The sequence below is a fragment of the Ailuropoda melanoleuca genome, chromosome 10 (assembly GCF_002007445.2).
Source record: "Ailuropoda melanoleuca isolate Jingjing chromosome 10, ASM200744v2, whole genome shotgun sequence".
NCBI lineage: Eukaryota > Metazoa > Chordata > Mammalia > Carnivora > Ursidae > Ailuropoda > Ailuropoda melanoleuca.
The window spans coordinates 44803041-44817692 of NC_048227.1; the positions used below are offsets into that span (position 1 = coordinate 44803041).

At 32.8% G+C, this 14652-nt stretch overlaps 1 protein-coding gene across 5 annotated transcripts in view; it reads right to left on the reverse strand.

Moving 5' to 3' along the window:
- EPHA7 (EPH receptor A7) overlaps positions 1–14652 on the reverse strand; it is a 163491-nt gene that overhangs the window by 14367 nt on the left and 134472 nt on the right. The window contains exons 7-12 of one of the 5 annotated variants that reach the window (XM_034670841.1): positions 12854–13022; positions 7860–7968; positions 7153–7208; positions 3120–3233; positions 2074–2259; positions 1406–1467 (exon numbers count right to left, since the gene is read on the reverse strand). In XM_034670841.1, the coding sequence (XP_034526732.1) occupies positions 1406–1467; positions 2074–2259; positions 3120–3233; positions 7153–7208; positions 7860–7968; positions 12854–13022 (696 nt within the window). The other 4 variants (XM_011226305.3, XM_011226304.3, XM_002920297.4 and 1 more) reach the window with 4 other exon arrangements.

Here is a 14652-nt window from a genome sequence, read left to right on the forward strand (position 1 = left end):
TTAAAAATAGTATCAGATTATGTGGGTCCAAAAGTATACACTGATTTTTGGGTCAAAGTTAGGCAATGGAGTATCTGAAAATATTATCCTTGACAATGAAGTGTTTTTTCCACCTGCTAAAAATTATACAATCTAGAAATATATAAAGGGATGAAGATTAAGATTTTTTTCTCCAGAAGATATAAAAGGGAAAGGAGAAAGTTTTTGATTAAAGATGAAGAAAAACTAAGAAGTAAAAAATGATTATCCTGGCTGATTTTGTTTTCATTTTATATTTTTCCTTGTTCTGCTGTTGGTGGGAACATTACTTGCAACAAAGATTCTCTAAAACAGATGCACTAGCAAATGGGATTGAGAGCTCTTTACAACCAGACTGGCCACCACCTATTTCTAAGCCATTTTTTTAAATAAAGATTTTATTTATTTACTTGATAGAGACAGAGAGCACAAGTAGGCAGAGCGGCAGGCAGAGGGAGAGGCAGAAGCAGGCTCCCCGCTGAGCAGACAGCCCAATGTGGGACTCTATCCCATGACCCTGCGATCATGATCATGACCCAAGCCAAAGGCAGAGGCTTAAGGACTGAGCCATCCAGGCACCCCTCTAAGCCATTTTAATTCACAGATTTCTCCAACTGAATCGTAAATATGTTGCACGAGGGTATTGGTTTGAGTTGATAAACTTGCCAGGTGCTGCCTTATTCCAAAGAATTGGGAGTTATGTATATCATATGTATCTCTTAATCTTCTGATTGTCTATAATTTAAATTGAATGTATCATTCCAGATTACATATGATAAAACCGCATGTCCTCTTATTCTTTAGACTATATTCTCTTCAGCATTTGGAAAAATGTTAACAGGTGTTTACATTCTTAGGTGAAAAGTCTCAGAGCAAAAATATGTATGTTTATATATTTAGAATTTATTATAAAAATAATCACATATTATTAATTTTCAAAATGTTAGTAATTCTATTACATTCAGTGTTCACATAGTAGTAAGACAGAAATGGTTCCAGAGAACAGAATTGGGATCATCATGTTAATACTGAATGGTTATCTCATTTTTTAGTCTTCTCTGTATTACCTCTTTGTACTGAAAAAGTAAAATGTTACTCTATAACATGTATTCAAATTAAAAGGCTTCTGGTAGGTATCCTTTGTATTTGAGGGAATATATTCATGAATACTATTGTTTAAACCACAATGTATCACTTACGTGCTCAAAAGGATTCTAGTTCAATCCAGACTAGGACTCTGATCTTTAATCTAATCTGCCTTTTTAAAGGCAATTTTCTGATCTGTTAAAGTTTATAATGTTTACGTTTTATACTGTAAAAAAATCAAACAATTATAGTGGTAATATGGATAGTATATTTAGAATGAGAGGATAATTTTGTTTCTTACCCTGAGAAATGCATCAAGGGCTCCATTTTCCATGAATTCTATTACTATCATGACTGGTTTCCCTAAAATTAAAAAAAAATACACACACACATTTATATATATATACACATACATATATATATATAAGAAAAAAAGCATTGCTTCAGGAACCATAACCTAAACTTCAGGCTTATTCCCATTCTCACCCTTGTGAGATATGTGGTGCTCTTCTGAAAGGCTGAATGTGTGAGCTGTGAGTGTTTGTAACGTCCCAGGGCTGCTGCTAAACTCACAGTCATTAAATGTCTGAAGACAGTTATGATTCACAAAATTAAACAACAAAGTCAGAGTGTTCTGACTCCTCTATGAATGAAACTCAGAAAAAAAAATGACACTTGATATAAAATGTAAAGACTAAAGTGTATCACTTTTATGGCTGTTGAAGCTGAATGAAGATATCAGTCACTCCATCTGTCTAGCAGATTTATTCTTTAACTCTCATCCTGCCTTCATTCATCCTGATTTTTTTCAGAGGTGGTAACATAAAAGAAGAAGTTAGTCTGTGATATACCAAGAAAAAGCATTCATTTAGAATATACAATATATTCATAACTTGGTTTTTTAATTAGGTACAAAATAACACTAATTTCTTACAGTCCATGTGATAAATGAAAGATATCAATATCTACCTCTTGTAACCACCCCTTCCAAATGGACAACATTTGGGTGGTCAAACTGCCCCATGATGCTTGCTTCACATAAAAAGTCTCTCCTTTGTTTTTCTGTGTAACCAACTTTGAGGGTTTTTATGGCTACCGCAACATCTCTTTTCCCTGGAAGTTTCAAACGACCACTGCAGACTTCTCCAAATTCTCCTGAAGTAATAGAATAGGCAGGTATATTTTAATTTCAAAAATATTTTCTTCTTGCAAGGTAAATGCATAATTCTAAAAAACAATTGTAAGCTTTGTGAAACTATCTGTTACACAAACTACTGTAATTTTTTAACTGGATTAATGCAAACTTTTTAAGAAAAAACATTTAGATTTGAAATATAGTATACAATGTACACTGGTGATTAAAGCATAAGGGCGCATTTGCAAATTCTGAACATTGTGATTGCTTTTACTGTTTGAGAAGCAAGTATTTTTTAAAAACTTCAAAGTCTGGAATTCATATGCACCATGACGGCTAAATTCAAGGGAGTTGAATCCAACATGTATAATTACTATGAAAATATGTTGTATACATACAAAATAATATTCCTTTAAATAATTCACACATATTAATTTTCTGCACGGACTTAAAAGGCTAACTGATACCCACGAATACACGAAAAAAGATAAGCATGAAAGCCTGGTAAGAAGACGGTAAATCAAGTAAGAGGAAATGTATATTCCAGAAAAATTCGGGAACATTCTAATTAAAAAAAAAAAATTACTAAGTCATTTCCTAAACAACAGGCCAGAACTATTATGAAGTAGCTTCCAGCAGAATGCTATCTTAAAGATCCAACAGAAGACAAAAGATACACAGATTCTCTGTGCCATATGCTTCTTTTTCCCTTTTTTTTTCTTGAGCTCTCATAAACAAGTACAGCCTCATTGCTTCCAACAGTTCAGGTAAATGCAAAAGTTCTATACCTGAGGTATAATTATTTGCCTGTCATTATGATGTATGACTTTCGATCCTGGCTAAATGGAACAGCTGAACAAGGAAGCTACAACAGCCTTACCTGCACCAATCACACGCTCAATTTTAATACAGGAGGCATCTAGCTCCTTGGCGAATTGATGGACAGCTCTATTTGGGTCCTCATAGGTTTCAGGGTCAATGTAGGTTTTGGTGCCTGGAAATTTAACTGTAATGATGTAAGAAAGCATGACTGTGATGAAGCAACGCACTTATTGTGCAGTCAGCCCAGGAATTTCATTATGCAGAGTGCTCCTTGGAACAGTGAACTTGCTTCCACACCACCTGATTCACAGCAGTTTTAACAGACTACTTCAGTCTGTTGGCGTATAGGTATTATCTGCAAGCTTCTATAGGTAACATAGGATCCAGCTCATAGGTTACTAACTGAATTGCTTTTCCAGTAAATCAACAAAAGACATCACCAAAATTCTCTGACAGGACTCTTATCAGACTGGAGGTTTAATTAAATTCACTGCTATCATGGCATAGTTCAAGCCATAGTGAGGTTTGTAATGGACTTGGAAACACATTTGTAAATCTATCAGTCAGTCAATCAATCAAATTAATACACTGGGAAAAGAAGACATTTCATTTACAGGTAGCCTACTACACTGACAGCAATATTAAAAACATTTAGACATCTTACTTATTCTTTTGATTTATTTTCTTAAAGACCAACCACCGTTGACATATACATAAAATTAGTACAAGATGTGAGGGACCACTATCACAGAATCAGAGAGAAATCTACTAAAGACACAGTTTCATCTTCACCTTGAAGGGCAGTAGAGGCCAGATGTACAAAATGCAGAGTAAAGTTAGAAAATTTACAATATTCCTGGGATCTGCTAACCATGTATAACAGCAATTTGAAAGAGGAATGGTTTATATGATCTTTCAATTATAAGGCTCTGGAAGGAGGTAGCCAATATGCCTCAGAAAAGGTAGTCAAAATTCAAACAACATAGATTCATCTTAAAAGTTAAAATCTTCTTAAAATGTACCCAGAAGCATGCAGGTAACAGATAATGCTAAGTCAACTTTAAATCAAATTCAATTACAATAATGTATTCCAAATCTAATCATTTGGTTAAAGACAAAGATAAGATAGATAGGCATATAGTTGGTTATATTAATGCAATAAAAAGAATTACACTATATCCTCAAAAAAACTTTATTGTTTTTAACAAAGCCACTGAACAATCTTTTCATTAAATCTTACTATTTTGAGAACAATATATTTCTTTATGTATTACACTGCAGCCTAACTGTGCTTATGTCATCACATTATATTAAAATTATATTTTTAAAAATAAACACATAACAAACAAAAAGAAGCAGAATGTCTAAAGAAAATGGGATTTAAAAATCTTGATTTATTCTGCTGTAGTTGATTGTTTATCCAAAATTGATTGTCTTAAACAATTATTGTTGCAGTTTATAAAACTGACAGATGCTCATTTGTTACTAAAGCTAAACATGAAAAAAAAAACACAAGAAGAAAAGAGAGAGGGGATAGAAAGAGAAAAGAGAGAAGAAGGAGTACAGGGAGGAGGGGGAAAGAGAAAAAGAGAGAAGGGAAGAAAACAATAGGTTAACCTCCTAGATTGGCAGGCAGATGGAGAATGAGCCATCTTCTCCCTTTTTATTCTCTTTCTTTCTTTCGTTCTTTCATTGTTTTTCTGGTTTTGTTTTGTGATAAGGGAGCTAGATTGGAGGTAACCTTCTGCATCTCAAATGGGTCTCTGATGGTTCTTTATTCAAGCTGTCATAAAACATTTTGACAGGCCAGAGCAATTTTGGCATAAAAACATGAAATACTGCCCAGCTTGGATTCAAAGACATTGTTAGAAGAAATGGTAGGAAGAAACAAAATGTAAATTGGAATTGCTTCACTAAACTTCTCCATTGTGTTTATGTCTTTAAATGTAGCACTTGGGGCCATGGAGAGTTGAGGGCGCCTGATACAAATGACTGGACATTCTATTAAATTCAGTGCTCTAAAAGCTAGTTAAATGGTTGCTTTCATATTTCTGTAAAAATTCAATCTGGTGTCTTAGCACCTAAGAAAATTGTCTGTATACTAATGAAATAAAAGGACACCAACTTGTAAATAGCTGGTGGCCATAGCTTTGTACTTTACGTATTTTAGACACAGCTATAAAATCAAATAAAATGCCTGGTACTCATCAAATGACAAGAAAAGATATCTCTGTAAAAAAGGTGATTCGAAAATATCAAGCATTTACCAGGGTAGGATATCGTTAAGTGCACTTTAGTTTTTCATTATTCATTTAAAAATGGATGTTTTAAAATAGGAAAACATTAAAAATTTCTGAATAGTCTGGTTTGTTGCTTCTCTCAGTTTAAGAGTACAAGGTTTTTTGTATTTTAATACCTCATTTACATTTCTCATGAGGGTTAAATATCTTAAAACCACCATTGATATTTTGTTTTGGAGATGAAAACTGTTTTTATATACCAAGTTTATCTTGTCTATGTCAGCAAGTAAGACATACAGCTCTATTTTTTTCTGATTACAAACTTGATGTCAAATGTAAAAAAAAAGCAAATGGCATCAAAATATTAAAACCGAGTGATGACAATTTAGCATAAGGTGATACAACGTGTTTCAGATAAGCCGTATTTCAATTTACCTTCTGCATTAACCTGAAAGCTAAAAGCAAATAAGCTAAAACGTATTTGATAATCTGGGGAGGTCTCAGACATACTCAATAAGGGAAAGAAAAGTGACATACTGATGAAGGTAAAATTAAATGATTCTGTCATCAAATTATTCACAAAATGGGTAGAATTGGGCATTTTAGTAATTATAGATAACTCTTTTAGATACATTTTAAACTAGATATAAAAGTTTAGGCAATCAAGTTTCGATTTGCTCCTTCCCATTGGGGAAGTGTTACAAATATTCTCTCATGTTGTGAAAGAGAAAAAAAATGTAACCTCCATTTTTTCTGTGTATCTCTATAAACTGCCCATGGCACTCTCATCACTGATAATAATAGTAACGTTAATAACAGTGCTCACTTTAAACCACACGTTTTCTTGATTGATGTTTATACATTTTTGTGACTTTAGGATGGGTACATGACAATATCTTCTTAGATACTGACAAAGTAATTTGATAAATAACACAATGATCGATGTAATTCTTAGGCCAATTAGGAAATTTATCTATCCATGAGAAATTTTGGTAAAGATTATGCTACCAAGAAAAATAATAAATACAATTGTCTTTTAATATTTTCAAAGATTAACAATAAAAACAATGGGTTTGGATAAGAACATCATTAATTGTCCGAACTCAAATCATATGATCGTGAGGTTTTTACTTCGGCTACATGAAGTAATAAGATTTATTTGCATAGCTCTCATTTGTTTTTGTTTTTTTTTTCTGGCTACCCACATTGCAACAGGAATAAGATTAATGCAGAGGGGCATCTCTTTTCTTTGGTTTCCGAAGATCTCTTCTGAATGTGATTTCTAAAATCAACTTTTAAGAATCAGGTAACCCAAATCCACAGAAGAACAGTGGAGGATTGAATCCTATTATTATGCAATTGATATTGGCGGAAATATCCATCTGATGGACAATGTACAGTAGCCTAAGAGAAGGAGGCTCTGTAGCTTTGTCTTTCATGGTAGCATCACTCATTGGGTGGGATAACAAGGCTACGCCATTCTACTTCTAAATGAATTCCTTAGCTGGAAGACAGGCCATGCAACTTTTAATGGATTTTTGTTAGAATGGTATGCAACACTGGGGCGAAGTTTGCAAAAGGAAAAATCGTGCCCTAAAAGCAGCTAAATACCCAGCAGTAATATTATAATTTCTTGTGAGAGATTACATTTCTCAATCTGTTTTATGTTTTTAAAATTCACATCATATGATTTTCATTCTAAATATCTTGTTCAAATGCTTTAAAGCAACATTTTGAGCTCATTATGTACTTCCAAGCATGAGACATTAGGAATTTATTCGTGCCAATGCTAACAACCAGGTGTCTGTATTAATTGGGGTGCATGATAATAAAGAAAAACCAAACACTTACAATGAAAGTAAAGCTCTTCATCCCCTTCTTGGTCAGCTTTACTATAACCACAGTGCCTAGAAAAAAAATCAGATTTGTGATGATGTCATTAATGATCTTACTTTATATATTTAGAATTCAGTACAACATACCTTAATTCTTCGACAACATGCCAGTTAGAGCAATAAACAAAATACAAAAAAATTCCTGTCCATGGTTATGAACCCATTGATAATAATATAGTAACTCATATGACTAAAAAATGTAGAGTATAAAGTCTTTGTGTGAGATAATGTAGAAGGAACATACTTCATTGATTTAGATTTATCAGTGAGTGAATATTTGCTTATACTTTTTTCTGAAAAACAACAGCAACAACAGATTTAAAATGGTCTCCACTGACCAGTAAACTAAACACGTACATCTTTCCCCCGCTATCTCCTATATTTATGATGAAAATCTAACTGAAAGTAACCAATAAAAATACACCCAACAGAAATTATAACACTCATTGCTCTTAAACTAAAGGCAGTGAAAGATTAAGCTCACACTGTATTTTGACCTTGGGAGAGGGGAAATTTATTGACCTGTAACATCTCATACCAGATAAAAAGTGTTTGCATTTACTTTCTAACATTCTAATACACTAAATAGTAAGTAATAGGCTGACATAATTCTGCAAAATCAATACATTCTGTGTTAAAGATTAGAACAAATTTGTGTTTTACCTTCTTCCAATGATGAAGCCAAAGACCATGAACACCAAAATGATGGTCCCTGCCACTGCAACCACGGCAATTATAATAACAGGATTCTGTTCACTGGAGACGGCTGTTGCTGGGAAGAAAGAAAAGAGGTTCAGAAACACTCAATGCCATGTAAGAACTTGAGAGGGTAAACAAAATCTTATGAATAGGAGATACCTACGCTTTTTAATTCACCTCTAATTTTAAATAAATGCATTATATTGTAATAATATAAACTTAAATAAATGCTTATTTTTTGCATTTTAAGGGCATGGTAAGGACAATACTTTCATCTACTTTATACTCCTCAGCTATAAAAGACACCTGTAAAATGCCTTATCAAATGGCTATCCCCTGCTTAGTTGCTGAAAACTTAGTTATGACTCAACAGAGAGAAATCTTTGATCTACAATTGTTATTAAATCTCCATTTTTCCCCCTAGGAAGGTATTCGATCTCCATGTCTGTTTTTTGGATATGTGAAAAAGGGAACAAAATATACTCTGCATTTTTCAAAGCATCTTAAGTGCTTTATCTCTCATATTATCAATATAAAATAAAAATCACCACAGAATCATCGTAAATTATCCTGATTTTATAATGCACCATAATTCAGGGAAAAAGTGAGAAGTATTTGTACTAATTTGACAAAGTATGCTATCCACGCATTTGAGAGTTTAAGATTACAGAGGAAGTAAGCTATTTACAAAAAAGCAAACTTTCCGCAAGTACTTTAAAAAACATTTTAGCATTATCTAATTGCAGATACTTCCTATACAAGGCTAAGTGATTCTTCTATGCTTATTAAGACAAGCCCAGTTGGACCTTTCTGAGAGTCTCTTGGGAAGCAGTATGTGTTTATGTGTCCTCTAAAGCAGGCCCTGATTCCGATTCTTCATTGAGTCACATGGCCTTCTCACTTCCATTTTTCCAAATTAGTAAAGTTCTACTTATATGATGACTCATAATAGTCATATTTTCCCCAGAGTATTATATTTCCAATACCAGTACAGATTTCATAAAACAATCAAAGGAGTGTAAAAACAATAAGAATGTGTATTTCAACAAATGATCCAGGTTGCAAATATCATTTAATATACAACGTCAAACTAATATAGTTTGCTTATTGCTGAAACAATCCACAGCTGTAATCTTTAATATAAGGCAGGATGGAAAATACTACTCCTTCTTGGTGGTGGCGAGGGACTGCATCTCCAGGGCAGTAAATTATATGTAGGCAGAGTATGTCTTGCCACAATAGGCAGCATAATGTTTTTTCTGATTGGCCCTTCTCTATTTATCCATGTTCCCCTCTTGACAATTCATTTCTTAATTTTGTATACCTATGCTAAGCTAAGTATAGACAGATGATCTATCGAAAACCAGCGAAGTAGCTCCCATGAAATAGACAGTTTCTGAACAAAGTTATATACACTCTTGCTAATTCAGCACCTGCTGATTTGCTCCCTGAGGGAGCAAGGGGGGGAGGGTGGGAAAAACAAAACTTTTAGGCTTCAATTTCTGAATTGCAGCCTATTATTTTTCAACAACAAAAAAGATTTCAAGTATTTTTGTTTTTTTGGTTTGGTTTGATTATTTTAAATTTTTATCTGTCTTTATATATATATACATATGTATATGTATATATATATATATAAATCTCTCTATGTATTTTTCTCTCTATATATATTTAGATAGATATATATTCTTATATATATTATATATCTAGATATCTAGATATTGAGAGAGAGAGAAAAAAGAACAGAGTAATTCTGTTCATGAGGGAGGAAAAAATTATACACGTACGAGTAGAAATTGTTTCCATTCAATCTCTGTGTCCCATGGGTCTAATTCATTGCTCGTCTTGGGCTCAGTTCTGTCTTAGGGTCAGAAACAGAACTCCAACGAGAAAACTGAACTCAGGTGAATGATGATTAGAATTTGTGAATATTTATACATTTTTATACATAGTCATGGTTACACTTTAATCTTTCCAGAGTCAACGTTTATGGTTAATATTTTCATCTACTTCATGGGTAATAAATTTTAAAAGTAATTCGTAAGTGCCATAATCATCACATCATGGTTCTAAAATTGTAAAAACAGTAGTATTGACTCTGAAGAGATGGGGATTTTAGGATATATGTGCAATGGAATAATCTGTTTAATTTCCCTTTTCAAACACTGCTCAAGGGACCTGTCTTTGGTGGCATGTTCACTTTTTCCCTCCTTCTAAGCACAGTGAATCACTGTTTCCTGACACTCTGATAGCATTGGGTCATGCAGTCCCATGCTTAATTGTATGGCAGAATTTGTGTACAAGTTTCCTTCACTGTACAGAGCATGATTGTGTCATGTGTCTCTCTGCAACCCTAATTCTTAGTGAGTAACTCGTTCTAAGTCAGCAGTTCTCAAAGGGTGGTCTGGAAACCTAAGGGTCCCTCAAGAGCTTTCCAGGCAATCTGCAGGGTCAAAAGTATTTTATACGATATGATGTTACTTGCCTTTTTACTCTCATTTGCTCACAGGTGCACAGCTGAGTTTTCCAGAAGTTATATGACATGTGAAAACATCATTACTCTGATGGCACACGAAATGTGTTTGTGTGTTTTAAAGTTTTCTCAGTTTTAATTTCTAATGGTGAATATTCATAGATGTAATCCAAATAATCAAAATCTCTTTGGAGATCCTCAGTATTTTTTTTAATAGAACAAAAGCTAGGGAGTGGCTGTGCTAAATAATAAATTAAAAGCTGACTTGAGACTTTCCATGTGCACTCTGTGTACTGTAGGTAATATTCACAATACTACTGAGTTCGGTACTGCTATGCTAGCAATTAGGGTACTTGAGCTCATGCCAAGTCTCACAACTGGACATGGAAGAACTGAGATGTAAAACCAGGAACATGTCTCCTAGCACTGATTGACAGTGGTAATCTGTTCTATGTGGATGACTATGTGGTCATCCTTGCTTATTTATTGAGTGCCTTCTATATGTCAAGCACTGATAGTAGGAACTGGCAAGATAATAGCAGGGAAAAGACATATGGATCATTCCTTCACCAACTTTACATTCCAGTGGAAGAGAATAGTCTGATGATAAAAATCATAAATTCTCTCTAATGCAAAAATCTAGTTTTAACATTCACTTCATGTGATCATTCCAGTTTACTACTGCATCTTATTCTCTTTGAACCTTAGTTGCTTAATTTTTGAAATAATGAAAATAACATCTATGAATCTCAGGAATCAATAAAAAATAGTTTGGCCCAATATTCTCAACTTACGAAGTCAGCACAATGCACAAATTCATTTTGAAATTCAAACTTAGAGGTTTAACTGATAAAGAATGATTAGGTAAATGTGAGCTAACTGATGTGTCTAAATAGTTTAAGCTATTCATTCAATTATGATAAAACATCATTTAAGGTGTTTTATTATATGAGAAATCACAAAGTAATATCTTGAGATCAGTCTAAATTGAAAACTACTAGAACACATCTGATAAAAGATCACTCAAATGTTCAAATGTTGAAATCTTAATGTAAAACACTTTAATGTTTTTGTGGCCATTGAACTTAGATGTTCTAATTTTTAATCTTAGATACTCCATTTTAAAAAGATAATAAAGAATAATGGTGTTAAGTTTATCACACAAAATTATGTGACATTTTTCTAATTGATGTCTCTGTGTCTATAATTCTATATAAATGATTTATATTTCAAATTTATTTCAATGTATGTTTTATTATTGAGGTTCTGATAGTTACTGCTTAATTTAAAAACACTGCAAAATATTTTGAAAGAAGAATACGGTTAGCAAACATGATAAGCATTTTCTAATCAAAGAATCCTTGCCAATTCACCTTTTAAAAGATCTGTAAAAATATTTTTCTGAAGTCAAAATAACCAATAAAAATCATACTGATTTAATTTACTTAAAAACTTTTTATTAAAAATTGAGGAAAGAAAAATCACATAATATTTTTTAGTTCACCTTTGTTTAGAATTGTGTGGGAAGATTACACTGGCAAGATGACAAGGTAACAGCTGGGTGAATCCTGTCCCTGAGCAGTAACATCAGGAGAAATCAAGAACCCCAAAATACAGAAAGGCACCCTGATTCCTCAGCTAATGGAAGAACAACCAGCATAGTACTCAGGCTGCTCTGAACTTGCACTCTGACAGTAAACTGGGACACGCATTCCCACATACATCTGCTTTTTTGTGGTACACTATAGACACATGCGTTTTTGTTATGTTCTGCGGAATTACAAAACAAACAAAATGATAAAGGGGATTCAAGATCTGGTGACATTCTATTTTTAGGCTGAGTGGTTGCTACAGATATTCATTTAATTATATTCTTAATATTTCATATATACTTTGAATATATTCTCTAGTATGCTTGGAACATGTTACAAAAGATGATAAGAGATGATAAAAATAAATACAACTTTTAAGATCTTCTCTCTGAACTGCAGTTTTTGAAATTGTTGCTACAACTCACGTAGCTTAAATTAACACTGATCCTTATAGATTGTCTTTCCCTGGCCCACCCTGTGTATATCTTGGCTTCATTTTGGGGTTTCTGTGAAGGAGCACCTTCAATGGGCACAACCAGAGTAATGTTGTTTTGGGTTCTAGAAAAACAGCAATACACAACTGAACAAGTCCTGTTTCTATTTCTGACTTCATCTTTTCCAAAAAAACAAAAACGAAAACAAAAACAAAAACCCAGCATGTATTAAAGAGACTAATATAAATTATCAGATTCTCACACTGAGAAACAAAACAGCAAATTTTAAATTGTTACTCTGTATAACCTTTACAAAGTACATATTTATGCATATATATTCACCTCTAAATGTAAAAATGATCTTGAATCAAATCATCGCCCTCAATATTGGAAAAAATAAGACAGTTATAGAGAATAAGAGTCCAAACCAGAGGTGGTAATTACCTTCAAACATTTTACCTGTAGCTTCCTCTAGTGTAGCGACATCAAGTCTGGGACTGTAAGTTCCATAACCAGCAGCAGTAAAAGCCCGAATCTGGAAAACATACACTGTTCCTGGCTTCAGGTTATTAATGGAAGCTGAAGTGGACTTGGTTTTTACTGTAGAATAGGTCCGTTCCCTTTGATCCTAGAAACAATATATTCAGGGAATATTTAATTGTAATTGCAACCAGGCAATCTGACAGTGAATTCTCGCAATTTATTTCAATTTGCTGCATTGTTTTTATAAAGGCTACATTGTACCCTGTGGAATATTATAACATTGAGTTGTTTCTAAGATAATATAAAATGGAAATATGAACACATGCCTTTGTTCTATAAATTTCAAAGAGAAATAATTTTGTTAAACCATTTATATGTTTTGAGTTTTTGCTTTGTTGGTAGAGGGCACGGTGGCAGGAACTATTCAGTCATAAATATAATCAAATGTCCTATTGACCAAAACCCAGGTACGCTTGTAAAATCTATGGTTTAGTAGAGGTCGTCCCTTCATAATGTAGTCTTTTAATATTTTTCCTGAATGTTATTCAGCAAGCAAAAGGCCATATGCAAAAAATGGAGAAAGGTATTAAATCAAGAAATTTAGCTAATACCACCACCATACTGACATATCAATTGCTTTCATTAAAAACTACATTTCTCACAAAATAAAACCACTTTTACAAAACAGTGTTTAATGGAATATTTTAAATTAAAACTCTCAATATAAAAGTTAAAGTACTGTATAATTTATGGTTTGGCAATATTTTAAACATCATTTAGCTCAATTTTCCTCATTTTTCATGAAAACTGAGGCTTGCAGAGTTTAAAAATGTGTTTATCATATTACATATGATAAGACTAAGAATGAAATAATTATAAAAACTCAAGAATATAAAAAAAACTCCATCAAAATGATATCCAAAAGAATAAAAATTTAAAGCTTAATTGATCAGACTCTAATGGGCTTTTTTATTTAAAAAGCTATAAAAACTACCCATCAAAATATACAGTTTTAGACAGTTTCTTATTCGTTCTATAACAAACAGCTGTGTTCAACTATGCTGACAATAAAACTATTCATTGAAATCTGAAAATGTCAGTTTGGTTGTTTGATTTGCGTTCACACTGATATTTGCAAAAGTTTAAATAAATCTATACTTAAACTGTACTTAGTGAAGCTGATTTGTGATTGTTTTAATTATAATCATTAATAAAAACAATTGGTATTATAAATCTATATTTATCTCAAATAAAAGAACTAGGCATAACTTGTATTAGATGATATAATGATATCTAGAGAACATGCTTACATATGTTAGAATGCAATATATTATTCTGTTCTAATAATTACCAAATTTGTAAGTTCAGGAAATGTAGAAACATTCTGTTTTTGTCATGCAAAATAGAAAAGAAACTATTTGAACAAACTTATTCCAGACTAAGGATGTGCAAAATATTTCCTTGCACTGTGAGAAAATTTACTCTCATTTACCCACTTAACATATTTTTAAAGTGTATTTCATTGCTTTTGAAATCTGATGAAATTTCAGAAGGGACTGTCTGTAAACTCTTAGAGCTTGCTCACTGGAAAACAGACGTAACAAAACCAACAGTAAAAACAAGGATTCCCTCAGAAACACATCTGATAGGGCGAGAAAGGTATTACCTGGTACAAAAATAAGGTATTTAAAATGTAACTTTGGCCATGGGAAGTCATAAATTCATAATGCAAATAATAAGCAAAAATATTGTAAACTTAATCTGAACATTGAAAC